General features: G+C 38.1%; 1 protein-coding gene and 1 non-coding gene across 3 annotated transcripts in view; both read left to right on the top strand.

Annotated features, from left to right (window-relative positions):
• The first annotated feature begins 557 nt into the window (after nucleotides 1–557).
• Hprt1 (hypoxanthine phosphoribosyltransferase 1) overlaps nucleotides 558–27,403 on the top strand; it is a 34,741-nt gene continuing 7,895 nt past the window's right edge. Inside the window, exons 1-5 of one of the 2 annotated variants that reach the window (XM_074064456.1) lie at nucleotides 558–745; nucleotides 13,391–13,497; nucleotides 15,228–15,411; nucleotides 21,857–21,922; nucleotides 25,812–25,829. In XM_074064456.1, the coding sequence (XP_073920557.1) occupies nucleotides 719–745; nucleotides 13,391–13,497; nucleotides 15,228–15,411; nucleotides 21,857–21,922; nucleotides 25,812–25,829 (402 nt within the window). In that variant the 5' untranslated portion in view covers nucleotides 558–718. The remainder of the gene's footprint in view (nucleotides 746–13,390; nucleotides 13,498–15,227; nucleotides 15,412–21,856; nucleotides 21,923–25,811; nucleotides 25,830–27,403) is intronic. The other variant, XM_020184861.2, reaches the window with a different exon arrangement.
• On the top strand, nucleotides 12,633–12,832 carry LOC141419982 (U2 spliceosomal RNA). Its single transcript, XR_012444706.1, has one exon. It is a non-coding gene; the product is annotated as a U2 spliceosomal RNA (small nuclear RNA).

The raw sequence follows: 27,403 nt of genomic DNA, 5'->3' as shown, positions 1-27,403 counted from the left end.
AAATATAAAAATTAAAATTAAAAACCAAACTAAGCATACAGACACGTATTTTTTAATCCTCCCAACGATCCCGTTAATATACTGTTAATATGCTTATTTTGTTTACTGAAGCAAAAAGAGGCTCGGAGTCTCATTTGCAGATTACAAAGCAGCAATTTGTACCCAGATCTGGCAGTTCTAGGCCTCTAGGGCTCAAATTCCTTCAACCAGGTAAGGACTTTTGGAAAGAACTCGGCCACGATTCAAGAAAATAGAAGCCACAATGTAGTGCAAGATCTTGGAATGGGGACGCCTTGCTTGAGGATCACATGGTGAACCCGCAAAGCTGGCGCCCATTTTGGAGCACTAAGAAAATGCTGGCGGAGGCAGGTTTGGGAATTTGGGGACCCTCTGGCACACAGCGAGAGGATGAGCGGCTGCGTAAGGGCAGCGTCCGCTACTTATTGGAAGAAAATTCCCACGGCCCCCTAGCGAAGCGTGGACGCCACTAGGCGCCGGCGGAGGCGCGCCGGAAAGCACGCGGACGGCGCTGGCGGCGGGGCGGGGCGAGGGGCGGGGCGAGGGCGGGGCCTGAGCTCCCACAGCTTTAGCGGTTGCTGAAGCGCAGAAGAGTGTCGCGTGAACATCTGAGCTTTCCCGCGCCTCGCCGTACCGCCTCCTCCATCTCCGCGGCTCCTTCCTCACACTGCGGTCAGCCGGCGCGTCGGCCGGCCCCGTTATGGCGACCTGCAGCCCCAGCGTCGTGGTGAGCAATTTTGCCGGGTCCCAGGCCCACGCCGCAGAGCGGCGGCGGCCCTGCCTTGAGGCGCGGAGCCAGCACTGCGCACTTGGACATTGGTCGCTTGGGGAAGCCCGGGGGGCGGTCACAGGTTCCCTGATTTGGCTTGACGTCACACGAGGGGCGGCAGGGAGGACGGAATGGCAGAGCCAGGACTGGGTCTCCCCTTAGCAGAGCCCAGGAAGAGAGGGCTGCGTGTGGGCAGAGAAGGTGGAAATGGCGTTGTGGTTGACATGTGCCGCCTGCGAGCGTGCTGTGGGGAGGGGCCGAGGGCTGGTTCGGGAATGATCGCTGGCGGGGTGAGGGCGTGGGAGCGTTGGGGGAGGGGGCGGACTTCGCTGGAAGTTCGGGGGTTGGCGGTTAGATCCGTAGGGAGGGAGCCTCAGCCCTGAAAAGGACCGCATGGGAGGGCATGTGGGGACCCGGCTTCGCATTTAGCTCTGCAGGTGCTATAATTCATATTTGTGGGAATGCGCATTGCTTCAGTGACTCCAGACAGCCCCGGGGACGATAACCATGCGTATTTTACACACGAAGAAACGAGTGCAAACACGGACCGTTTTCCCTCGGTCCCAGACGTAGAGGGCCTTAAATTCATATAAGCTCGGAGTCTGAATCCCATGCTCCTTGCTGCAAGGGATTAAAAAAATGGAAAATTTGGTCGTTAGGCTCAAGGACATCCCTAATAGACAGCCTCTTGATATTTTGCCTCCATTCTCATTGGTTCTTTAAAAAAAAAAAAAAACACTAGCCAACCTGCTGCCTCCAACCTTTCTGATCTAAACTAGCCAAAGCTTCCGACACCTGCTTTACTGTGATTATTGTCATTGCTGATTTAAGAGTTACCTGTTGATTGCATCTCCCACTTGTACAAACTTTATTTTTATTTTTATTTTTTGCAGTACTGGGCATGGAACCCAGGGCCTTGCTCATGCCAGGCAAGCACTCCACCGCCGATTTGCAGCCCCAACTCTTAAGCTGTATAGGGGCAGGAATCACCACTGTAACTCCACCATATACCACAATGCCTGGCTTGTAGGAAGTGTCCAATGATGGTTTGTTGAATGAGTAAACAACTACTTGAGCCCTAAGAAAGAAAAGATTCTGTTTCATATTAGACTTTGTACTTAAGGTAAAAAGCAGGATTCTTAATGGAGCCTAACCTGAAATCCTACTTGTTGGGACTGTTTACTAGTTGTGTGGCCTTGGGTATCCTCACCTCTCTAAGCTTTAGTTTTCCTATGTGTTTCTTTTTTTTTTTTTCTTAGAATGTCTTTATTAGGTTTTGAAATTAGAATTATGCCTAATAATAAACAGGTCTAGAAATGTACAAATGTTCCCCTTTCTTTTTTTTTTTAGTTTATACACTTATTTATGTGTGTATACATTGTTTGGGCCACCTCTCCTCCCTGTCCCCTTACCCTCCAACCCCCCTGGCTTCCAGGCAGAACCTGTTCTGCCCTCTTTTGTTCTGCCAATTTTGTTGAAGAGAAAACATAAGAGAAATAAAAAAGACATAGCATTTTTGCTAGCTTGGGATAAAAATAGCTATACAGAGAAATTCCTAGTGTTGCTTCCATGCACAAATGTATTACAAGCCAAATTGGTTCATCTCTACTAGACCTCTTCACTACTTCCCGATCACCTTCTATAGTGGCCTTTGTCAGTTTTTTGCAGCACTATTCACAATAGCCAAGTTATGGAAACAGCCAAGATGCCCCACTACCAAAGAATGGATTACGAAAATGTGATATTTATACACAATGGAATTTTACTCAGCCAGAAAGAAGAATGAAATTTTGTCATTCACAAGTAAATGGGTGGAACTGAAGAACATCATCTTAAGAGAAGTTAATCAGGCTCAGAAGGCCAAAAATCATATGTTCTCTCTCATATGTGGACTTTAGACCTAAAACAAATGCAGTAATATTATTGGACATGGGTCACACGCTAAGGCCAGAACACGCACATGAGAAGTAGGGAAAGGGAAGGAAACCTAAAACTTAAAAGTGGTTGATAGGCACACTGTAGAGGTGCAAATAAAGTAATCTTGTGTACAATGGGATTAGACTATGAGCACATGATAAAAGCGAGAGCACACAAGGGAGGGGTGAGGACAGGTAAGACACCTAAAAAATTAGCTAGCATTTGTTGTCCTTAACGCAGAGAAACTAAAGCAGATACCTTAAAAGCAACTGAGGCCAACAGGAAAAGGGGAACAGGTACTAGAGAAAAGGTTAGAGCAAAAAGAATTAACCTAGAAGGTAATACCCACGCACAGGAAATCAATGTGAGTCAATGCCCTGTATAGCTATCCTTATCTCAACCAGCAAAAACCCTTGTTCCTTCCTGTTACTGCTTATACTTTCTCTACAACAAAATTAGAAATAAGGGCAAAATAGTTTCTGCTGGGTATTGAGGGGGTGGGGGGAAGAGGGAGGGGGCGGAGTGGGTGGTAAGGGAGGGGGTGGGGGCAGGGGGGAGAAATGAACCAAGCCTTGTATGCACATATGAATAATAAAAGAAAAAGAAAAAAAATAAAAATAAACACAGTTCTGAAAAAAAATAAATAAATTAAAAAAAAAAAAGTAATCTTGTGTGTTTCTGAGGTGGCGGCTGCAGGTGGTATTGAAGGGATTATAAGACAGTCTTTGTGAATAAATAAGCCTTGCAAGGTACTGACTGGGAATTGTAGCCATCATTGTGTTTACATACAGTCCTAATTAGTTTTGAAAACAACCCTGTAGCAATGGTATGATCATCATTACCATTTTACAAAAGGAGAAATTTTAACTCTCAAAGAAGTTAATAGACACAGGTTTGGTCACACAGTTGTTAGGAGGAGAAGGGCTGGTGATGTATGTCAGTGGTTGAGTGTTTGCCTAGCATGCTCGAGGCTCTGAGTTTAGTCCCCAGTTCCACAAAAAAAAAAATTGGAGAGACTGGGGGTGTAGCTCAGTGGTAGAGGCTTGCCTAGCATGCACAAGGCCCTGGGTTAGATCCCAGGCACTAGAGCAGAGGAGGATAAGTAAATTTTAAAAACGGAGAGGCTCTCACTCAAACCTACAAACCTGTACAAAAAAAATGGTATAGTAATGAGTACTCAACAAATGGTAGTGACTATTATTTTTATCCAGTTCTCCAGGAAATTGTACAGATGCTGTTAGCTTTGGGATGTGATGCCTTCCCCAGTATACAGGGAATTAGTTAGAATTGTTACAACTGGATGTTAGGTTTGTTTGAACATCAAGAAATTCATTATGTTTTTAGTTTGCAAATTCCTGTTCCTTTTTTAAAATTTCCTTCCCTTAATTTGTCTGCACGTTAGCAATAACAAACACTGAAATAGTGCTTACTATGTTCTAGTAACTGGTCTAAGCCCTTCAACTTATTTTAACAGATTTGTTCTTTAAAAAAAATTATGTGGCTCAGAAAAGTTAACTAACTTTCCTAAAATCACTCAGCAATGCTACTACTAATTGAACCTACATTATCTGGTCCCAGATTCTAATCTTAACCTCCAATTTAAGAAGTGACTGAGTAGGTATTTATTAAGTGCTTACTCTGTCTCAGGCATTGAAATACATATTTTGCAGGCATTATCTTTTTTTTATTCATATGTGCATACAATGTTTAGGTCATTTCTCCCTCCCTTCCCCCTGTCCCCTCCCTCTTCCCCCCTACCCCCTTGCTACCAGGCAGAAACTATTTTGCCCTTATCTCTGATTTTGTTGAAGAGAGAGTATAAGCAATAATAGGAAGGACCAAGGGTTTTTGCTAGTTGAGATAAGGATAGCTAATCAGGGAGTTGACTTGCATTGCTTTCCTGTGCGTGTGTGTTACCTTCTAAATTAATTCTTCTCGAACTAACCTTTTCTCTAGTTCCTGGTCCCCTTCTATTGGCCTCTGTCACTTTAAAGTATACACTTTAGTTTCTCTGCATTGAGGGCAACAAATGCTATCTAGTTTTTTGGGTGTCTTACCTATCCTCATACCTCCCTTGTGTGTTCTTGCCTTATCATATGACCAAAGTCCAGTCCCCTTGTTGTGTTTACCCTTGAGCTAACGTCTGCATATGAGGGAGAACATATGATTTTTGGTCTTTTGGGCCAGGCTAACCTCGCTCAAAATGATGTTCTCCAATTCCATCCATTTACTTGCGAATGATAAGATTTCATTCTTCTTCATGGCTGCATAAAATTCCATTGTGTATAAATACCACATTTTCTTAATCCATTCGTCAGTGGTGGGGCATCTTGGCTGTTTCCATAACTTGGCTATTGTGAATAGTGCTTGCAGGCATTATCTAATGCCCTAAAGTTACTTAATAGGCACTCTATTAGGTAGATAAACACTAAGGGGTATGACCATGGAGGCCCAAGATAATTTATCTCAGATTACTGATGAAATCGGCCTCCAGATCTGCCTGATACAGCCCAGGTTGCTTGTAACTCTTGTTTTAGAAAAAGCTTCTGCATGTTTGTAAATTAATGTGAAGTATCAGATAGGTTTTATGTGGCTATATCTTCTGAATTTCAGGATGACAGTGCTAGAAATGTAGTACTGTCCTAACTGAACTTAAATCTTGCCTTGCTAGTGAGTCTCTCTATGATAGGATCTCGCTATGCTGTAACCCAGGCTGACCTCCAACTCCCAGTCCTCCTGCCTCAGCTTGCCCAGTGCTGGGATTACAGGTGCTTGGTGTGCTAATGATTCTCTGTGTCTGTGCATATGCTGGGGTTTGAACTCAGGGAATTGCACGTGCTAAGCACTTGTTCTACCACCACCATCTGTTAATAACTTTTTTTCAGAATTGGTAAAATGGTGCATGGTTTTGTCCACAACCATATCATTGTCATCAATAGGATTTAAACAGACATTAGCCGTAGGTGGAGAGCAAAATTACTCTATTTGACTGCCAAGAAATGGAGCAATTCAGTTTAGAGGTTTCTGTTCTGTGAATTGAGTACTGTGTCATACATACTACAGATCCATCTTAATTGTTTTCTGTCCGTTGTTTGTATCTGGGTATTGCAGTGGGTGGGAAAAGGACCAACCAGATAGCAGAGAAGAGGTGTCTTGAAGTTTTCTTGTATTTTTTAATTTATTTTTTAATGCAGGATTTGGCTATGTTGCCCAGGCTGCCCTAAATTCTTGGACTTTAGTGATCCTCCTGTCACAGCCTTTCACGTAGCTGGGACTGCAGATATGTGGCCCCACACCCAGTGGAATTTTGCTTTTACTTTTCTGTAGTAATTAGACAGTAAATGGGCCAGGTCTCTCTCTCTCTCTCTCTCTCTCTCTCTCTCTCACACACACACACACACACACATACCCCTATAATAAGGGGATACTGAAGGTGTGCTTCTGTATTCTAACTAATTTTATTTTTTAAATTTATTTTTGGTGATACTGGGGTTTGAACTAAGAGCCTCAGGCATGCTGAGCAATTCTACCACTTGAACCCCTCCACCAGCCCATAACTGTAAATCTGTATTATGTGAATTCAATAAGATTTATATACCACGTGAAAGTGCCACTCACTATCATTAATAGCAGTATTTTGATGAGTCAACTGTTATATTCCTGCTGGTGACTACCAAACTACTAACATTAAAAATAATGTGCTATTAATAAGCACTCAAACACTTCAAATTTCTATGAAACTACTATCATTAGCATTGTGCTTCTGAGCCAGGTGCCAGTGGCTCACACCTGTAATCCTAGCTACTCAGGAGGCAGAGATCAGGAGGATCGAGGTTCGAAGCCAACCTGGCAAATAGTTCACACGACCCTATCTCGAAAATACCCAACATCAAACAGGTCTGATGGAGTGGCTCAAGTTGTAGAGTGCCTGCCTAGCAAGCGTGAGACCCCGAGTTCAAACCTCAGTACCACAAAAAAAAGATAGCTGATAGATGTAATTTTTGTACAGATTGAATATGTCTATTATTCCACCATGCATATTAATAAAAGGAAAGGTTATGGTGTGGGTTAATTCATGTCCTTGCATGTATGCTATTTATAGACCCACTTGCCTAGAGGGTAATAATTTATCCATGGGTTGAATAGTAAAGATTGTTATTTTAATTCTTGTAATAGTTTTAACTCCTAAATGGGAAGGCAAGAAAAATTTATATGTAGTTTATTTGTAAGAACGATACAAAATTAGAAGTGAACATACTACTAGTTTAAATTATTTTCACATTTAGGAATATCTGCATCAGTAAATCAGAATTTTGGTTTTATGATATCCAAAGTTAACACAATTATCCCAAGGGTGTGGAGTATTATCTGCTTTGGTGTAAAATGGTAAAATTTATGACCATGCAGCTTGGAAATGTTGGTTACCAAGAATAAAATCAAATGTGCTCTTCTATTGTACATTTCTTAATTCCCATAGTTCATTTTAAGACTCACTTCTGTTTAGTATTTTTTTTTGAGGTACTAGGGTTTGAACTCAGAGCCTATACCTTGAGCCATTCCACCAACCCTTTTTTGTGATGAGTTCTTTAAAGATAGGGTCTCTCAAACTATTTGCCCAGGGCTGGCTTCAAACAGAGATCCTCTTGATCTTTGCCTCCTAAGTAGCTAGAATTACAGGCGTGAGCCACTGGAACCCAGCTCCATTTAGTCTTGTTTGGACACAGGAACGTTGCCATTTTTGTCCTGAAAGAAACTAAAGCAGATGATGAATTATTGTTGTAAAGTTGTATTAAAGCTTAGTTTAATTTCCTTGCTTACTGTAATTTTAGATAATCTATCTTTGTAATTAGAAATTTTATGTATTAGCCACAAAATTTTCACATGGAGGCTATTATTACAGATGTGACACCTGTAATTATTAAGTATGCTGGGCATAGTGACACACACCTGTAATGTGAGCACTCAAGAAGTTGAGGTAGAAGGGTCACAAGTTCAAAACCAGCCTAGGCTACATAGTGAGACCTGCCCTCCCCTCCCCCCCAAAAAGAATTTATAGCGCCAATTTTACTGGAAAGTAAAATTATTTCAATAATTTATGAGAGCAAAAGTATAGATTTCAAAAGGTATATATTTTATCACTGACAAGTTTATCACAAATAGGTTAGAATTTGAGATCTATATTCTAGAGCTCTAAGGAGATGCAGTCAGAATCTGAGCTGTCTCAGTAATGGTAAGTAATTCAGCTATTAATAATCTGTCTTTGCTCTCCAGTTCAACCAGAAATGGCCATAGTGGATCTGGACTGAAACTATGTTTTCATTTATTTACTACCACTTCTGGCCACTCTAGAACTCTTCTCCTATATTTTAGGATTGCACCCTTGTCCCAGGGATCACCATTTAGTGATCTTCTCTAGCTATTTTTTGAGACTGGGTCTTACTATGTAGCCCAGGCTGGCCTCAGACTCACACTCTTCTTTACCTTAGCCTTATGAGTGCTGAAACTATAGGTATATACTACCATGCCTGGCTTCTCTAGCTGTTTTTATGTTGAGTGCTTGTAGAATGAGCATTTGTATGCTGTGTTCCCCCCCACCCCCACACACACACTAAAACACATATATTGAAGCCCTTACTCCCAATTGATGGTATTTGGAGATGAGGCCTTGGGAAGGTAAATATTGTTAGATGAAGTTATGAGGGTGGGGTGCCCTTGTAAAAGAGGTCCTAGAGAACTTGTTGAACACACTAAGAAAACCCACAAGCTAAGAGAAGAGCCTCATAATGATGTCTACCTTGCAGGGACCTTGATCTTGGATGTCCCAGTCTCCAGAACTGGGAGAAACAAATTTCTAGTATTGAAGCTACCCAGTCTATGGTATTTTGTTATGGCAGTCTGAGCAAACTAATAGTTCTTTTAGAAGGTGTTTTAATAACCATTTGTAACACCAAGTCACACGTAATAAAACAGATGTGGTTTATATTTATATAGAAAGTTGGGTACTGCTATTGCCTCGTTGATTTTGAAAGCTAATTCAGTGTTAGAGACATGGTGGTCTCCTTTACTTGTTTATAATCCAGGCAAGAGAATATAATGACTACTTTAAGCTTGGTATTGCTTATGGAAGGAATCATAGGTGCTGGGTAACCTTGGATTTTAAGTTTACCTTTAGTGCATATACTACTGCATTTAACAATTCACGTGTTTTGGGCTATTGAATTAAATTTTGGTGTGGTTTACAATTTTTTATTTGCTGTATAGTTGCATGTATGTGTGCCTTTTCCACTAGATTTTAAGCTCTTCAAGGGCAGTAAATTTAGAATCATCCTTGTTTCCCTCACAAAATCTATTGCACAGTGCCCTAATCAAGGTGGATGTGGAATGTCTGTGTAATTGAGTATATTGCAATCCCTAACTCTATCCCTTCCTATCAAAGCAGCCACTGGATTGTTAACTATCTGATGGGACAAATGAGCTAATAAGATTATAGGCCACATCCTATAATTCTGTAATCCTAGCTACTCAGGAGGCAGAGATCAGGAGGATCATGGTTCGAAGCCAGCCCTGGCAAATAGTTAAGATTATAGGCCAACAAGTATATTTCCATCTAGCTCTTGGAGAGACTGAAGTTATTGAACCTGTCTAAGATGACGTTACAGTGTTTTAGATGACTAAAACCAAGTTCCTATTTATCAAATTACATCTGTTTTGTATTATGTGAACAATTCAAGTGCAAGTTAGGCTTCTGAGCCAGTTTGAGTTCTCGCCTACATGACCATAGCACTACCTGTTTTTGTTTTTAGTAGCAATCCACTGTTACCTGTATGCATGTCATGTCATGGGTTACACTGTAAGCTCATTGAGGGTATCGATGTCAAATTTATCTAATACTTCCTAGTATGTACAACATAGTAGGTACTCAATAAACATTCGAATACAGCTTCTAGGACTCGGGGTAAAGCTCATTGGTAGAACACTTGCCTAGCATGTGTGAGGCCCTGGATTTAGTCCCCAGCACACAAAAACAAGAACCTGTATATTTTGTCCTCAGTGTGTGGGTGTACGTACTCCACATACACACACAGGTTCTTTTTGTTTATGTGATGCCAGGGATCAAACCCATGGCCTCTTAACATGCTAAGCACATGTTCTACCACTGAGCTACATCCCCATCCGCAGAATACAGGCTCTGAATAATGTTCTCACTATTTAAAAGTTAGTGTTCTAACATTTGATCATAAACTATGAATTAAGGGGGCTTTGGGCTTTTAAGTGTAAAGTTGGTACCTCATCTTCATTTAAATGAATTTCTCCTTATTTAACTTTATATTATGATTTTTTTGAACATCCACAGGTAGACAAAAAAATAAACCCACATTTATTTATTGCCAAATTCTGACAATTATCCATCCATAACCAATAATCTCTTAAATTAGGAGCCCCATAAGTATACCCTACTTATGTATAGTAAATTGTAATAGATGAATTTTTATTTTTGCCTTCTGGGAAGAGTTGTAGTAACATGTTTTTATGCTTGAAATAAAAAGCCATAAATAAATCTTTCAAAAGAACAAAATAAAATCTAGGAATCTATAAAGAAAACCTAACGCTCTGACTTATGAATCTGTCTTGGTTAGAAATCAAAATTTTTAAATTGGAAATCAATTTGGTGTATTGACAGTGATGGAATTGCTATTTTGGAGTACATCCCTGCTGATCTGACTGTATTCTTAGACTGTGTGTCTGTGATGAACTCTGAGCAAGTCCCATTGGCTTTTATGGAAACAAGATTTTTTTTTTTTTTTGCAGTATTAGGGTTTAAACTCAGGGCCTCGCACTTGCTAGGCAGGTGCTCTACCATCCAAGCCACACTTCCAGCCCAGCACTGAACCGTTTTAATAGATGCTGTAGTCTTTGAAGAGTTCTGGGTATGTCATGGTTTGAACCTGTGGCAGAAGCATTGAGTGACTGGGAGAGAGGGGCGAGTAAGTTTCAGGGAAGTCATTTTGATGCTCTGATTTTCTTGGTTTTAAAGCACTTTGAAATGGCAGCTTTTTGTTCTTGTCAGGTGATACAAATACATTCCATTGAGCCTGACATGAGTGTTTATTGCATCATCTTATAAAATTGAGCACAGTCTATATTCTTTTCCCAAAACTTAAACTAAATTTCAGCTTATAAATTTATAAAAGCAATTCTTGCTTATTGTGAAATAGTTTTAGAATGTTCCTATATATGACACACGTGTCATATTTCCATTCTGTAGGTAGTAAATGTGTTCAGATACAAACATGAAGTTAATATTTAGCAGATACATTGGCACTTAATCTTAGAGGACCTGGTATGATCTTCTTTTCCCAAGAAGAGGAAAATTTTCTGCTTATAAAAGTAGTACGTGTGTGTTTAAGAACAAATGAGTATTGATTTCTGCCTGCTGCAGGGTACTATGGGCAGACCTGACAATAAATAATCCCACCCATGTCCGAATTCAAAAGGGAGCTTTTGGGGCTGCGTGTATGGCTCAAGTGGTAGAGTATTAGCCTAGCAAGTGCAAGTTCAAACTCCAGTACTGCCAAAATGTGGAGCTTTTGGGACTGAAAAAGAGACAGTGTAAACCTCAAATTTTCCAACAGTAGAAAACTCAAAATATAACTCAATTCTGAGATGGGTGTGATGGTGCATATCTATAATCCCAGCACTTGGGAGGATTGTGAATTCAAGACCAGCCTAAACTATATAGCAAGATCCTATCTCAAAAAAAAAAAACACAACAAACTAGATCCTGTAAATATTACTATATTATTTATATATTAAAAAAATTAATTAGAAGTCAAACTGCTTGTCCTTTACGCATTCATATAATGCTAACTGAAAGAGAAAGTGCTTAGTAGTAGTTAACTGATACAATGAGATTTAATTATGGTTTGACCAATATTTCTCTTTCTTTTTTTTTTTCCCATGGGATATGGTTTGAACTCAGGTCATTGCATTTGGTAGGCAGGTGCTCTACCACTTGAGCCACGCCAACAGCCCAGACCAGTATTTCTTTTTTTTGTTTGTTTGTTTATTCATATGTACATACAATGTTTGGTCATTTCTCCGCCCCATTCCTTTTCTCCCACCCCCTCTTTTTCCCCCCAACCCTCTCACTTCCAGGCAGAAACCGTTTTGCACTTATCTCTAATTTTGTTGAAGGGAGAATACAAACAATAATAAGAAGGAAAAGGGTTTTTGCTAGTTGAGATAAGATAGCTATATAGAGATTCCTAGCATTGCTTTCATGTACATATGTGTTGCATTCTAAGTTGATTCTTCTCAAGCTGACCTTTTCTCTAGTTCCTGGTCCCCTTCTCCTATTGGCCTCTGTCGCTTTAAAGTTTCTGCATTAGTTCCTTTGCATTGAGGACATCAAATACTATCATGTTTTTTGGGTTTCTTGTCTATCCTCATACCTCCCGTGTGTGCTCTCGCTTTATCATGTGACCAAAGTCCAGTCCCCTTGCTGTATTTGCTCTTGATCTAAAGTCCACGTATGAGGGAAGACATACGATTATTGGTCTTCTGAGTCTGGCTAACCTCGCTCAGAATGATGTTCTCCAGTGCAATGTTATCAGTCTTATCAGACCAGTATTTCTTAAAACTGCCAGAGCTTGTATCACCAGCTTCGTGAATGTGCTTCAAAAGATACTTAGTCTTGAGTATGTGGGATAGAGTATTATAATTCTTCCTTGTTTATCTCTCTAAATAAGCTTTGAATATTTTGCTTTAATTTAATATATCTTTCAAATATTTTCCATACTTTTTGGATATAAAGAACTAAATTAAATCACTGTACCTCACTCTCAAAGGTAATGTTTTTTATGATTTTGTTTTACTCATTTTTCTCTGTTATATGTGCATATATAATACTTTAAAAACTAATCGCAATACTGCTTCTCAGCCTTTTGGCTAAGATCAAGTGTAGTATCTGTTCTTAGGAGTCTAATATCTGAAACGCCCTCAATCTAAGGACAATATATTCAATGGATTTTTGGAGCGGGGAGATGGGATAGGAACTTGTTCCGTCCACTCCGCTCATCGATCTGGTCTTTCTTTTTTTTTTTTTCCTGCAGTACTGGGGTTTAAACTCAGGGCCTCATGCTTGCTAGGCAGGTGCTCTACCACTTGAGCCTGTTGCACCCTTTCTTAAAATTATGGTTGCTGCCAGATACTGGTGGCTCATGCCTGCAATCCTAGCTACTGAGAAGGCAGACATCAGGAGGATTGCAGTTCAAAGCCAGCCCCTGGGCAAAACAGTTCACAGGACCCTATTTCAAAAAAAACCTATCACAAAAAAGGACTGGTGGAGTGGCTCAAGCAGTAAGGGTACTGCCTAGCAAGTGTGAGGCCCTGAGTTCAAATCCCAGTGCCAAACCTAAAAAAAAAGAAAAGGAAAATATTGTCAGCATTATGCCACATGTCTTACCTCCTTAAAAATTCTTTTTCTCTTTGCGACCTAAAACAAATTTCACTTCAACATTCATAACGATTCATTTCTAAGACATAGAGTTTTCTTACATAAGTGTAATTTCTTATCATAACTACAAAGTTCTTCTTACCGTCTCATACCGAATTTCTCAGGTAAATCCAATCAAGTGTTTGCATCTTGTAGTGCTCTGATTTGAAATGGCTGTATTTCTTTTTCAGATTAGTGATGACGAACCAGGCTATGACCTAGATTTATTTTGTATACCTAATCACTATGCTGAGGATTTGGAAAAGGTGTTTATTCCTCATGGACTAATTATGGACAGGTTAGTAAGATCTTAAATAGAAATTTTTAATTTTTTTCTTGTATTAATTTCAAGTGCCAGCAATTGTTTGAGTAGTTGATATTTGAATATAAACCAGGCCAATTAGTTAATGAATAAATGCCTTTTATTTTTAGTCTTCTTTGCAGGGGCAAAAAAAGAAGCGGGGGGAAAGAGTATAAATCATGGGGTAATGGGAATCTGTAGGGAGGAGAATAAAGTAAGCATTGAAAGGAAGTTGGAAGAATGAACTGTAGTCAATGTCTTTGATTTCTCTGTCCCGAATAGGGTAATGAGCTGGGACTGAATCAGATTTTCATTGTTATGCATGTCTAACTTGAAAATTTCCCCTCAAATGAATTACAGTGGAAAATTTTTACTTGGTATTCAATACTTGCCTTGTATGTCTGGCTGTTCTGTTTTGTTTACTCTTAAATTATAATATGTTAGTGTACTATAATGGAGCATTCTATCTATGGAGACTATAAATGAGAAGGAATATATAGTTCTCTTTTCAGCCTCCTGTACACATTCCTCTGTAGACATTAACTGTGCGCATTTACTATATGTAAATGTGCATATGCACATACATATTTTAGCACATGAACACATGTATGTACTATCATATAGTACTGAAACTTACTAGTTTTTATATTAGCACTTATTTATCATTTGTTTATTTATTGGCGGTGCTGGGATTTGAACTCAGAGCCTTGTGCTTGCTAGGCAGGCACTCTACCACTTGAGCCACACTTTCAGCCCTTTTTGTGTTGATTATTTTTAAGATAGGGTCTTGCTTTATTCCCCAGCCAGCCTGGATGCAGTCCTCCTATTTGTGCTTCCCCAAGTAACTGGTGATGACAGGCATGTACTACTGCACCTAGTCATTGGTTGAGATGAGGTCTCAGGAAATTTTTGCCTGGGCTGTCCTCAAACCACAGTCCTCTTGATCTTCGCCTGCCAAGTAACTAGGATTACAGAGGATTACAGGCTTCAGCCACTGTGCCCAGCTAGATATTACATAAATTTTGAAGGTTGCTTAGCATTCCATTTATGGATGAACCATAACTGATTTAACCAGTTCACTAGATGGACACTTTAAAAAAGTTCTCCATGATTTTTCTGTTACAGACTATATTAAAGGGAATATCCTTTTGCATACCTTTTGGCACTTGCTCACCTTTATCCAAGTGAAAATTATGCATTCAAAGGAAAGGTGTTTATTGAATGTTTTGATACTGTTAAATTATCCTACAAAAAGTTGTATCATTTTATACTCCTGATGATATACGAGAGTTCCCTTTCCTTACACTCTCTGTTATCTTGTATATTAGATCAGTATCATAATCAATTTGCCAGTGTAATAGTTCTAATAAGTGAAATGATAGCTTGTTTTTATTTACATTTAAAAATTTATGATGTCATAGTGTGCATGGTTTTTAAGGACATCAAATTTTAATTTTGCTTGAGCTGGGCATGTTGGCACATGACTGTAATCTGAGTACTTTGGAAGTAGAAACAGGAGGATCACAAGTTTGAGGCCACCCTGAGCTACATAAATGAACCCTGTCTAAAAAAATCCAAAAAACAAATTTAACTTTGCTTTATGAAGCAAGGATGTCCTTCATTGGGACAATGGATGTGTTTTATGAAAGTTTGATGCTTAAGAGGTGGTTGTTATAAAGCTTAAATGTATGGAACTTTCTTTTCAATCCCTGATTTTATTTCCACAGGACTGAAAGGCTAGCTCGAGATGTGATGAAAGAAATGGGAGGCCATCACATTGTAGCCCTCTGTGTGCTCAAGGGGGGCTATAAATTCTTTGCCGACCTCCTGGATTACATTAAAGCACTGAATAGAAATAGTGATAGATCCATTCCTATGACTGTAGATTTTATCAGACTGAAGAGCTACTGTGTAAGTATAGATGATACCTGATTTTATGACAACTCTGGTTTTGCTTTTGTTTTCTTTGAAGCTCTGCAAACTATACTTTATGTTCATTTCACTTGGTTACAGTGGGATTTTTCTAACTTTCATTAGTATTTTACATCAAAATGAGTATTACATTGCCTTTTTCACACTAATCATTGAGAGGCTATATAATTGTTTTTTGTCGTTTGTATGTATGTTTCTTCCTTTTTTTTTCTTTGTGGTACTAGGGTTTGAGTCACTTGAGCCACTCCACCAGCCCTTTTTTTGTGATGGTTTTTTTTAAGATAGGGTCTCGTGAACTATTTGCCCAGGCTGGCTTCAAACCACGATCCTCTTGATGTATACCTCCTGAGTAGCTAGGATTACAGGTGTGAGCCACCGGCGCCATATGTTTCTTTTCTTATTTTGGTTTGATTTTTGGTTTTGGTCTCACTATGTTGCCCTGACTGATCTCAAAGTCTTTGATTGAAGCAATGTTTCCTTCTCAGCCTCCTAAGTGCTGGAACTACAGGAGACAGCCATTACACCTGGCTTTGTTTTCATATTTTTTTAAAAATTGCTATTGACACTGGGAGGAGAGCCTTTTAAAAAACTATATTTATTGGTGGCAACTGTCCTCAAAGCTAGATTGGTTTGAGGGGAATCGTAAGTCATTTAGAGCAAGGTCTGGTTAATAAGGTTAACAATTGTTTCCCAGAAAGCAGAAACCACTTTGACTCTTAGATACTCTGTGTTACGTAGTCTGAAAATACTTCAGAATATTGACATTGGGGCGAAGCAGAATCAGTGTGATCTTTACCTGTGAATTTTGTCATCCACAATTTCTTTGATTGTGTGAATGTTTGATTTTTATTATTCCAGACTATTTTGTTTCTGGTTTCATGTTAGGATTGTGTTTTCTGTGACTTATCATTTTCCTTTAAAGTAGGGATTTCTCCTAGCTTCTTCAAAGATTAGAATAAATGTTCAGTTAGTTTATGCTGTTTCGTGAATTGGTTTTGTAATCCATCTTTGTAGAAACTCACCTTTTGTTCATGTTTTTATTGAGAATAAGAACACATCTACATTTAACTTTCAGCCTTCATTCTCTCAGTTAATCATCTATTTGAATGACCCAAGTCTTTGACCTTTTCCACTCTTTTTTTTACAGTTAGATTTTCGTTTTATTTTCCCCCAGACTATAATTTTTCTTCAGGTCTTAAGGACTCAGCTCCTTACATGGCTTTGGTGGAGGTTCATGGGATAGCACCAGCAAGTCTACATCAGGGCAAAGATTTCCACCATTCTGGGCCTTACATGATCGATTCCTGAACCTTGCTGTGAATGATACAACTCACATAGTAATCTAGCTTCACATATAGCTTGGGAAGTACAAAAGCATTGGAAACACTTACTTGGGAAATACCCTGAATGGCTGTGGCCTCCACTATTTTGTTTTTTTTTTTAATATTTGGGTGGTCCTGGGGTTGAATTCAGGGCCTGGCACACACCTGATAGGCAGGTGCATTACTGCTTGAGCCACTCCACCAGCTCCCGCTACTATTTTTTGTGTGTGTCTGGTACCGGGGTTTGAACTCAGGGCCTGTACTTTAAGCCACTCCACCAGCCTTTTTTTTTTGTGATGGTTTATTTTCGAGATAAGGTCTTGTGAACTGTTTGCCTGGGCTGGCTTCGAACCATGATCTTCCTGATCTCTGCCTCCTGAGTAGCTAGGATTACAGGTGTGAGCCACCTGCTCCTGGCTTTCCTGTACTATTTTTGAGTGGTGAACCTTCTTAGTGTCTTGTTCTTGGGCATATGTTGGGCTCTATTCAAACAGTAAATAGACTGCATGTGCTTGGGGTCCGATCCTTTTTGGTGGCATAACCATTGTTTCTTTTCTTTTGTCATGGAAGCAAGGAACTGAGAGGTTTTTCCATGTTTTCATCAGTCCTCTAGGTGGCAGAGCAACCATTTAAATAGTATCCTAGACGTTTATCCTGCTTAACCCTTCATGCCCATGATGTTACTTTCTATTTATAAGCTCCTTTTAAAGCCTTTTTTCAATGAAAGACTGATTTAAGCACAAATTAAATTCTTACTCAATAAAAGTTACTGATTTATTGGCTAATAGTGTGCACTAGGACTTAATTCTCTTTCCGTGTAACTGCTGGCAGTATAGCTGGTCATCCTTTAACGTTGTTGCTTAGAGTCAAGACATGTACTTGTAGTCAGTCCATGGTATGATTTATCTTTATGGTCTTGTTTAGCCTCTAACTGCACCCCCAGAGACATAAAAAATAAGTCTTGTTACTTTATGACTCATTTCTGGGAATTTGTGCAGAATGTTCTTTTTTGGACAGGAAAAAAAGCAAAAATGGTATTTTAATATTTTACTTTTAAAAATATAAAAGCAATTTGGAGCAGTAGAAACACTTTGACATTTTAATTCCATTTTCTCTTAGTTTTTTCCATATTAGTTTTAGATCATAGAGAATTACTGGGCTGAACTCTAAACTGATGAAAAAGCATGAAATCTTAAACAAGCAAAGCCTATTTATGTTAATTTTCATGTAGAAAAATATTATGTTTTATGTGAAATTCTGTGTAGATTTACTATGAAACAGTAGAAATTAAGAAAACTATCCAGATAATCTCTATTGATTTGAAGTAACATTTCTAACCTATTTAATAATGCAACAGCTTTATCAGTTTATAATGCATATAAACTGATAAAACCATAAAATTTAAAATCAGTAACATTGATATTGATAAAATATTTGTAATATTTTAAAGAGTTTTCTCTCTGTAGACATACACACATATTATAGATATATATACTCCTAATCATAATTGCTAAGCAAGATCATATTTACCTAGTGCCTAGATTAGAAATAGCCTGAGGATTCCAAATACTATATTTCATTAAAAATGATTAAAACTTACCACTATTTTTGTACTGCTAAGAAAGAAAACACTTCCAGTTAAAGTTCTGTGGTGCCATCAATTGTAATAGCATTGATTTTATAAGTATTAAAGTTCAAATGTATAGCTTAGAACAGTGAAATACAGTACTGTGTATTCATTGACTTTTTTTGTTCCTAAGCCTCTGTGATACTTAGGAAAGTGCAACAGTTGAGATTACAGAAATGCATTTCCTCATTTTGAGTTTTATTTTAGTTTTGTAGGACTTTTTACTAAAATAATTAATAAAAAATAGTGAGGCCTCAGGTGAAAAAGTTTCTGGAGATGAACCCAGGGCCTTGAGAATCCTAAGCACTCACTCTACCACTGAACTACATCCCGAGTCCCAAAGCTGGAGTTCTTGTACCTACTTAATGGTTTTCAAAATTCTTCAGGATGAAAAAATAGGAATAAATAAAACTCTTTCCTATTGTTCTCATTTTTTCACCTCGACTTCAAGAGGTAGAAAAGTAGAAACACAGTTGCTAAGGCTATATGTATCTGTAGACCCAAAGAGCTTCTTTAGAAATTACAGGTAGTTGACAGTGACACTAATGGATAGCTTGGACACTCTGAAAGAAGTGAAGAGAAGGGATGGGAGGGAATGGGTAGAGAAACTCTAAAGGCGGGGCTCTTCCTTCACCCATGCCAATCGTGTCATTCCAAAATTTACTGTAGATGAGGTATATAAGAGGCACTTGGCAAAGGGATACAGTGGGAGGCTTATTCCAGATAGGAAGGGAGGGAGCGAGGTTGGTGCAGTTCTTCTGGCTACCCAGGTGAGGTTGATTCTCAGATGCCATTCGTGTACAATTTGGGCACTTATACCTGCATTCCAGCAAGTGGACTGTACCATTACTTACTCTTAAATGAATCTTTTTATTATCTTGCCTTTAAAAGGTCTCATGAGAAGAGGGCAGAACAGGTTCTGCCTAGAAACGAGGAGGACTGGGGGGAAGGAGAGTGGGGGGAGGGGGAGGAAGGGGGAGAGATGGCCCAAAAATGTATGCACATATGAATAAATGAATAAACAATTAAAAAGAAATAATTAATTAATTAAAAATAATAAAAATAAAAGGTCTCATGAAAAAGGCCTTAGGAGAAACATGAGCTAAAAAACCTTGGGGCCAACAGGAATGTAGAAATTTGAATGGAAGTAGAGCAGCAGTGTCTTGCGTGTTTGGAGTTCTCTTGTCTCTTACCCTGTCATCACAGCCTTTGGGTCATGAGTATTCTTCCATGACGCCACACTTGAGCTCTTGGATATTTACTCCTCTTGTCCTGTCTTCTAAAAAAGGATTGATTCAATTGGAGTTGGACTGTAATACCACATGTACACAGAAGAGGTCGCAGTTTACCAAGGCTTACAGTAGAAATTATTTAAAATGATTCACTTTTATCTAAAGCTTTAGGTTTTATATAATTCTCTTTCATTTGCTATCAATCAATTTTGTATGTTGAAAATGCTGGATTTTAAGTTAGTTAGAATAAGGGGTGTCTATAATTTCCCTAAGATGAGAAGTGATAATGCAAGATCATATTGCAGTCATAGATTAGTTCACAACATGGAATAGTTGTGTGGAGTTTTTTTGGTTTCTTTTTTTCCATGCTGGGAATAGAATCCAGGGCCTCATCCATGCTAGGCAAGCACTCTACCAGCCCAACGTGAAATAGACTTTTCTTCTCCCCACCTATCCCCTCCCATTTTGAGACAGTCTCACTAGGTAGCCCAGATTGGCCTCAACCTCTCAATCCACCTGCCTTAGCCTCCTGAGTGCTGGGATTGGAAGCATATACCATCATGCCCAGCCCAATAAGAAATAGTTTTAAATATGAAATAAAAATAATTTCAAAGACAACACATTGGTCTACTATTAGTGTTTTTAATTAGTATTGTTCCATCTCAGTATGTATTAGGTTACCAGATTTTTTAATGCTTCATGGTATTAGTTTTGTATATAGTAAGTTCATTAATTTTGGTAATTCCCTGTTAATTGACATGTTGGTTATTTTTGATGAATAATTGATGTAGTGAAGTTCCTTGAATATACTTCTGCATATTTGTGAATTTTTTGTATTAATTCCTAGAAGTGGGATTACTAGACCAAAATGTCATGCATGTTTACAATTTTAATAGCTGCTGCTATATCCTTTTCAAGAGTTGCACCAGTTTGTACTTTCATCAACAAGAGTGCTTCTTGCCCCTGAATGTATCATCAGGCTTAAGTTTTGTGAATGTGGATGGGTGAACAATAGAATCACTTTGTTGGAATATTTGTTTGCCAGATAGGTATCACTGAATACGTTATGGAACTCTATAAATTGTCTATGTTTATTTGTTCTCCATTTTCCTGTAGGTTCTTATTTTGGAGCCCAGTGTGTATTAGGAATATCTGTCATAGATCTTTTCAGTTTGGGTTCATGTCATGCCTAGATTGTTACCCTTTCTAAGAATGTGGGAAAAAAATCCTCCTACATTTTCTTCCAGTCCACTTATGGCTTTACTTTTTACATTTAGATTTTAATCCATCTGGAATTTGTTTTTATGCATGCTGCGAGGTAGGGACCATACTTTATTTTCCCAAATGGATGAGTAGTCGACCAAATTCCATTTATTGAATAATTCATCTTTTGTTACTGACTCAAAATACCATCTTATTATATACTAAATTCTCACATGTTTCTGGGTCTGTTTCTGGAGTCTATTTTGTTCCTTGATATCTCTGTCAATTACTGTGCTGGTACCATGCCACTGTAATTGCTGTGGCTTTATGGTATGATTTACTATCTGGTAGGGAAAGTCTAAGCTCTTTCATTCACCCGTCTTCACTCCAGTTTTCTTTCTTAAATCCAGCATGTCCAAATTATGGTCATTACCACCAACTGTTACCACCAGTGTGTGTTAAGCATTCCAACTTTTTAAACTCCTGTAAGGGTTTCTGCTGGATTCTGTGGTAGCAGAAAAATGAGAGCCAAAGAGGTATGCCTTAAAGGATTACTGATAAGACCTGGTTTCTCAGACAATGCTGAAGATGATCTGGGCCTGGGCTACACTTTTTGGGGAATATATCCTTGGAGTTGGATGTGATTAGACCAGCCCTTACAACTTGCTTGACTCATGGGAGTGGTACAGGGACAGAACCAGATACCTGTCATGCTAATAACTTCCTTTGTGGTTCAGAAGTGACTGTAACTGATGATGGGTGGCTTTTATAATACTGCCCACTCAAAAATGGATGTGTCCTATTTTTAGGATTCTTAAAAATATCAACTCAGTAATGGCTAATTAGGACATATTAATTTTTACTAATCTCTACTTGAAAGTTACCTATAATTCTTATAATTCATATCATTTAGAATATCATAATGCTATGGACGTTAGATAGCTAATTTCTTAAATCCTCTAGTTTCCATTTGATAATTTGAAGTGATTGCATATACATAAGGATATACATATATATGGTGTGGTTTTTTTCTTAACCAGAATGACCAGTCAACAGGGGACATAAAAGTAATCGGTGGAGATGATCTTTCAACTTTAACTGGAAAGGTATGTATTTTGAAGAGGAAGGAAAGAATACTTTATACCAAGAGTCAATTATTAACACTTTGCTTTCAGTCATTCGCTAAGAGGTGGGTTATGTAGTATAACTAAGCAAGGGTTATTTAAGCCTTGAAAACAGTCTAGGTTAATTATCTTTTCCTAGGTTGGATAGCCAAAAGACAGAAGACTTCATCATTAAATGTAAAAGTCTGCTTTCTACTTCTGTGGTGATCTAACTTGGGGTCTTTAGAAAATATAAGGGGAGGGAGATAGCCTTGTTTTTAAAAATAGAGACTCATGTAATTTCTTAAAAGATAGAAAATAGTGTAGTATAGCAGTTAAAGGTGTGGGTTCTGGAGTCTGACAGCTTTGATTCAAAACCCAGCTCAGCATCCTGTTACCACGATAGGCAGGTTATTTAATCTGTCTGTGTTGCAAAGGGATCCCAGCAGGGTGGGGGTGAAAATGGCAACCACCTTAGAGTTAAGAGGATTGAGTGATATAATACATGTAGAGATCTACAGCAGACTATTTTAAGAAATATGTTTTTTTAATATGTGAAAATTCTTCCAGTATTCTTTCTAGTATTTATTTTGCTGTGTTGTGTTTCCATTGTCATTTGTCTTGACATTTTTTAAGGGTTTGAACTTCGGGTCTTGTGCTTGCTAGACAGGCACTCTACCACTTGAGCCACACCCCCAACCCTTTTAGCTTTAATTATTTTTTCAGATAGAGTCTGACTCCTGCATAGCTGGGATTATAGGTGTGTGCCACCATGCCTAGCAGTCTCAATATTTTTTAAATTTCCTTTTTGATTTTTTTTATTTCTTCTTTGACCTATTGGTTATTAAGGATTATGTTTACCTGAAAATAATAGAGGTATTAAGAAGCTATTTGAATACTATTATTGAAGTCTGGAGATTGAACCCAAGTCTTTGTGAATGCTAAGTGGGTGCTCTACCATTGTGCTACATCCCCAGCTCCTAAATACTCTTTTCATAACATTGAAAAAATTTCCAAATAATCTAAAATAAATGGTAGAATGCTACTTTTTTGCCTCCAGTTATGTTTACTTGCAGACACTGTGCCAAGTATAAAAGTATTAATCTCATGAAAGTTTCACTACAACCCAGTGAGGGAGAATATATCCTCATTTTACAGATCAGGAAATTAAGGAATAGAGCTACAGTTTGCAAAACAGCATGGAATTATAAGACAAAAACTGTCTCATAGTCCCAAAGTCACACAACTAGTAAGTGGAGGAGCTTGAATTTGAATGTAGGCACCAAACCTCTTTTCTTCCTCTGACTTTTAGATTTTAATGTTTACCTTTTACTTGACTGAGTATCCATAAGAAAATTTAAACGTACAATACTTGCATAAAATTCTGTGGTCCCATACCAGGGTCATGCCAACCTAATGTTGACATCAGCATCTTTTGGATAATTCAGAGGAGAAATAATCTGTTGGTTCTTTCCCTCTCCTGTCCATTCTGTGTACCACTGCCAGCCCTATCTTCCTTCACTTTCAGTGTGCTTTGTCCATATTTAGAAGCCATTTGAAGCCCTTACTCCTACAATCAGTTCTTAGTGCTGGAAGAGGCCTAGCTTTCAAGGCCTTCTGTGATTTAATTCGACCTTGTCTTTTCTACCTAATGGCTGTGTCCCACTACATAGCTCTGTGATCTTAAACAGGTCTCTGTTTTGAAAAAAACTTTTATGTTAGTCCCGGTAGAACACATTAATTATGGAAAAATCAAAAAATAGAAATTAAGTGATTTCTTGGTGGTGAGACTTATAGGATCATTTAAAACTTCATTTTTTCTTTCTTGGACATTAATGTGTGTGCACATATATACAAATATAAATGTTTCCCCCAGTTAATGCTTGAAAATATGGGCTTTGGATCCTGAATGCACCTTTGTTCAAATCCCTTTTCTTCCACTTGCCTATCTTTATTACTTTAGGTAAATCATTTGACTGCTGGGCCTCATTATTTTCACTTATTAAATAAGGATGTAGCTACTTGATATAAAATAAGCTCTCAATGGTAGCAATTCTCATTCATGTATTAAAATTGTACTGTACTACAGTTTTGTATTGGACAGATATTTAATCTCTCTGAATGTTAATTTGTATAAACTGTCTTATACTAATAAAGTCTATGCTTATGAATGAATCAAGGTTGGGCAGCTACTTAGTGTTAGAGCCAAGACTGGGATCAGTTTCTCTGTCTCATAATTCCATGATTTTTTCCAGATTACAATTTTGTCTCATTGTAGTAGCTATCACTACTGCAGCGAGCCTTTTACTGATAGAAATAATGTAGCCTTCAGATGTGCTAGCTAGGGTAGAGGAAATATTGAGAAAAAAACCACATAGTAGGTGATGAAACAATTACTGGTCCATTAATAGAGTATATTCAGTTCTGCTGAACTGTTAGGTGGCAGAGGCATGATTTGAACCAACAAATATCTAACTCCAGTGTCTGTATTCCTTGTACTATGCTGGGATTCATTTAAACAGTAACATAGCTTCTTATCAGCATATTAATGTATTTGAAATGTAATTAGAGTTTACTAAGGCCTCATAAAAATAAAAAACCAGTTATTCATTTGTTGTGTGCCTTTAGATTTCCCCCAGTTTTTGTATCTTTCATTTTCTTCCCCATCCTGAGCTCTACCTTAAATGTAATTTTTCCTGCTAGAGAATAGGCTATCGGTAGACTGCAGTTGTCTATAGTAGCTGCTTCACCGAGGATGGGTCACAGTGAGAGAAGTAGTGTCACTGGCTTGCCCGAAGTGCTGGGCTAGCATTGCTTCTTTCTGTTCTTAGACTGTTCTAGGCTTGCGAGATGTTGCCTCCAGTGCTAAGCTGCTTTGAGACATGGAAATAATTGAAGCTTTAATTGCTTATACGTTTACTTTTAATACGTGAGCAGTAATTCACCAAACTTATTTGCATGCCCAATCAATAAAATTTCTTTTCAAGCATTTACTCCTAATAGGTGTATTTATAAATTACATATGAATTATGATAGTAATATTGTAAATGTTACAAAACACACAGAACAATATAGATTAAACAAGGTGAGGTTTAAAAAAGTTCTGATCTTTCATACAAATCAGTGGACGTTGTGTGCCCTAGCTTGGAAGAATATACAGAACATTAAAATTCTGATGCTATTGTTATATGATAGAATATAGTAGGAATTGGATATAAGTACAAATCTTGTAGCAACAATTACAACCAGTATGTGAAATGCTGCCTTATTCTTATAGGTAGCATAAAAACAGGTAGAACCTTTCTCTATTTTAGTATGTAATTGTTACGTGGTATTTTCTTTTAAGGACTTGCTATGGAATTCTGAGGTGTAAAAAGTGGGGTGAGGGTTTATGGTGGGAGGAAGTATTGATACCTTTCTTTAATGTAATCTAAAAATATCGACACATCCATATTAGTTTTAGCCTAATGGGAAAATGAATTCTGAATTGGATTCTGTACAGTAAGTTAAATACATGATTTTAGAGGTATTGTACAGATTATAATTCTTAGAATATTAGTGTCAGAAGACACATCAGGGGGCAGCTAGTTCAAGTTTTTCATTTTACATATGGGAAACCAAGGCACAGAGAAATTTCATAACTTGCCTAACAAAAGCTTTTATAAAAACACGTGTCAGTTTTTGTTTATGAAAATATTAGTATTAATAAGGACTTCTAAATCCCAACAGACAGCCTACTTGTTTCAAGTAGGATTTAATATAATATAGTAAAAGTATTTAAAAACAAGAATTGGAGTAATTTCCTTAGAACTTTTTGTGTTGTGATCTTACTGATAATTGGAAATACTATCTGATTCAGCATACTAATTTTCATTTCTCTCTTTTCTTCTAGAATGTCTTGATTGTTGAAGTAAGTTCTACATTTAAATACACTGTTTATGATTTTCTAATTCATTGTGCACCATCCCAAAGGTAAACCAAGGGAAGAAATTCCTCACCAGTTTTAATGATGGACTTATGTTTTGTAAAGACTACTTAGTGAAGCTGGGCTAGGTGGGCAGGGAGGGATGGGAACCTGTAATCACAGCACCCAGGAGGCTGAGGCAGGAGGTGCTCAGGGTTGAGGTCAGCTTGAGCTACATAGAGATATCCTGCGTTTAAAAAAGAAAACAGCTGGGTGCCAATGGCTCAGGTCTGTAATCCTAGGTACTGAGATCGGGAGGATTCAGACTCAAGGCCAGCGCAGAGCAAATAGTTTTCGAGACCCCCATTTCCAAAATAACCCGAGCAAAATCGACTGGTGGTATAGCTCAAGCAGTAGAGTACCTGCCTTGAAGTGCAAAGCCCTGAGTTCAAACCCAAGTCCCACCAGAAAAAAACAAATAAAGAAGAAGACTACTTAGTGATTTATTGATAATGGGAAAATTTTGGTATTTACCTTTTTTTTTTTTTGGTGGCACTGAGTCTTGAACTCAGGGCCTCATGCTTGCTAAACACATGCTTTACCATTTGAGCCACTCTGACAGCTTTCCTACCTCTTTTTGATTTGAAATTTTTCTTTCTAAACTAGTTATGACCATATCTTACTTAAATTTTGTCTTTGAAGTGTAGTTCTTATATAACAAAGAATATTTTATATTAAGATATTTTACATTAAATGATATAATATTATAAATATTCTTGTAACAGAATATTTATAACCAACATACTATTTTCCATTTATGTTCTAAAGTGTTTTGAATGTAATAATAATAGCCAAATTTATCAAGTGCCTGCTTTGCTAGGCACTATTCTAAGTGCTAAAGAAACAACCACAGAGAGGTTAACCAGTTTCCCAAGGTTACCAGGTAATAGGTGGAGTAAAGATTCAAATCAGGACTGGAGGCATGGCTCAAGCTATAGAGCTCCTGCCTGGCAAGCGTGAAGCCCTGAGTTCAAACCCCTAGTACCACCAAAAAAAAATGAGATCATTACTTTCTGTAGCTCATTGGTTTTCAAAGGGTGATCCCTAGATCAAAAGCATCAACAAAGAACTTACTGAACCAAAACCTCTGTGATGAAGCCCAGCAAGCTGTGCTTTAACAGATCTTTTTGGAAAAAAAAAGAACCCAATAAATCTTTAGGTGATTCTGATACATGGTAAAGTATAAGAACCATTGATTTATTCCTAAGTCACCTTCTCCACCATCCTATATAAAATCCCACATTTCTACCTTTCAACTTCCTGTCTTCAATACTATTTTTCCCCTGGTCATTTACCACTGTTTAAAAGTTAATATATCCTATGCCTCTTTGTTTTGTCTGTGGTCTCCCTACTCAAATCTTTTGCCTTACTGAGTTCTGCAAACTTCTAAAGCATGGCTTGTGATCAATACTCTACTCAGATTTCGTTGCCCCTTTCTTTAGTCTTTAAGTTATTTATAATTTTTCGATGTGATCTCAACATACATTACCACGTGGCCTCATTCTCCAACATCTGCATTC

The sequence above is a fragment of the Castor canadensis genome, chromosome X (assembly GCF_047511655.1).
Source record: "Castor canadensis chromosome X, mCasCan1.hap1v2, whole genome shotgun sequence".
Taxonomy (NCBI): domain Eukaryota; kingdom Metazoa; phylum Chordata; class Mammalia; order Rodentia; family Castoridae; genus Castor; species Castor canadensis.
The sequence above is the reverse complement of the archived record's forward strand: the minus strand, read 5'-3'. Positions and strand labels throughout refer to the sequence as shown.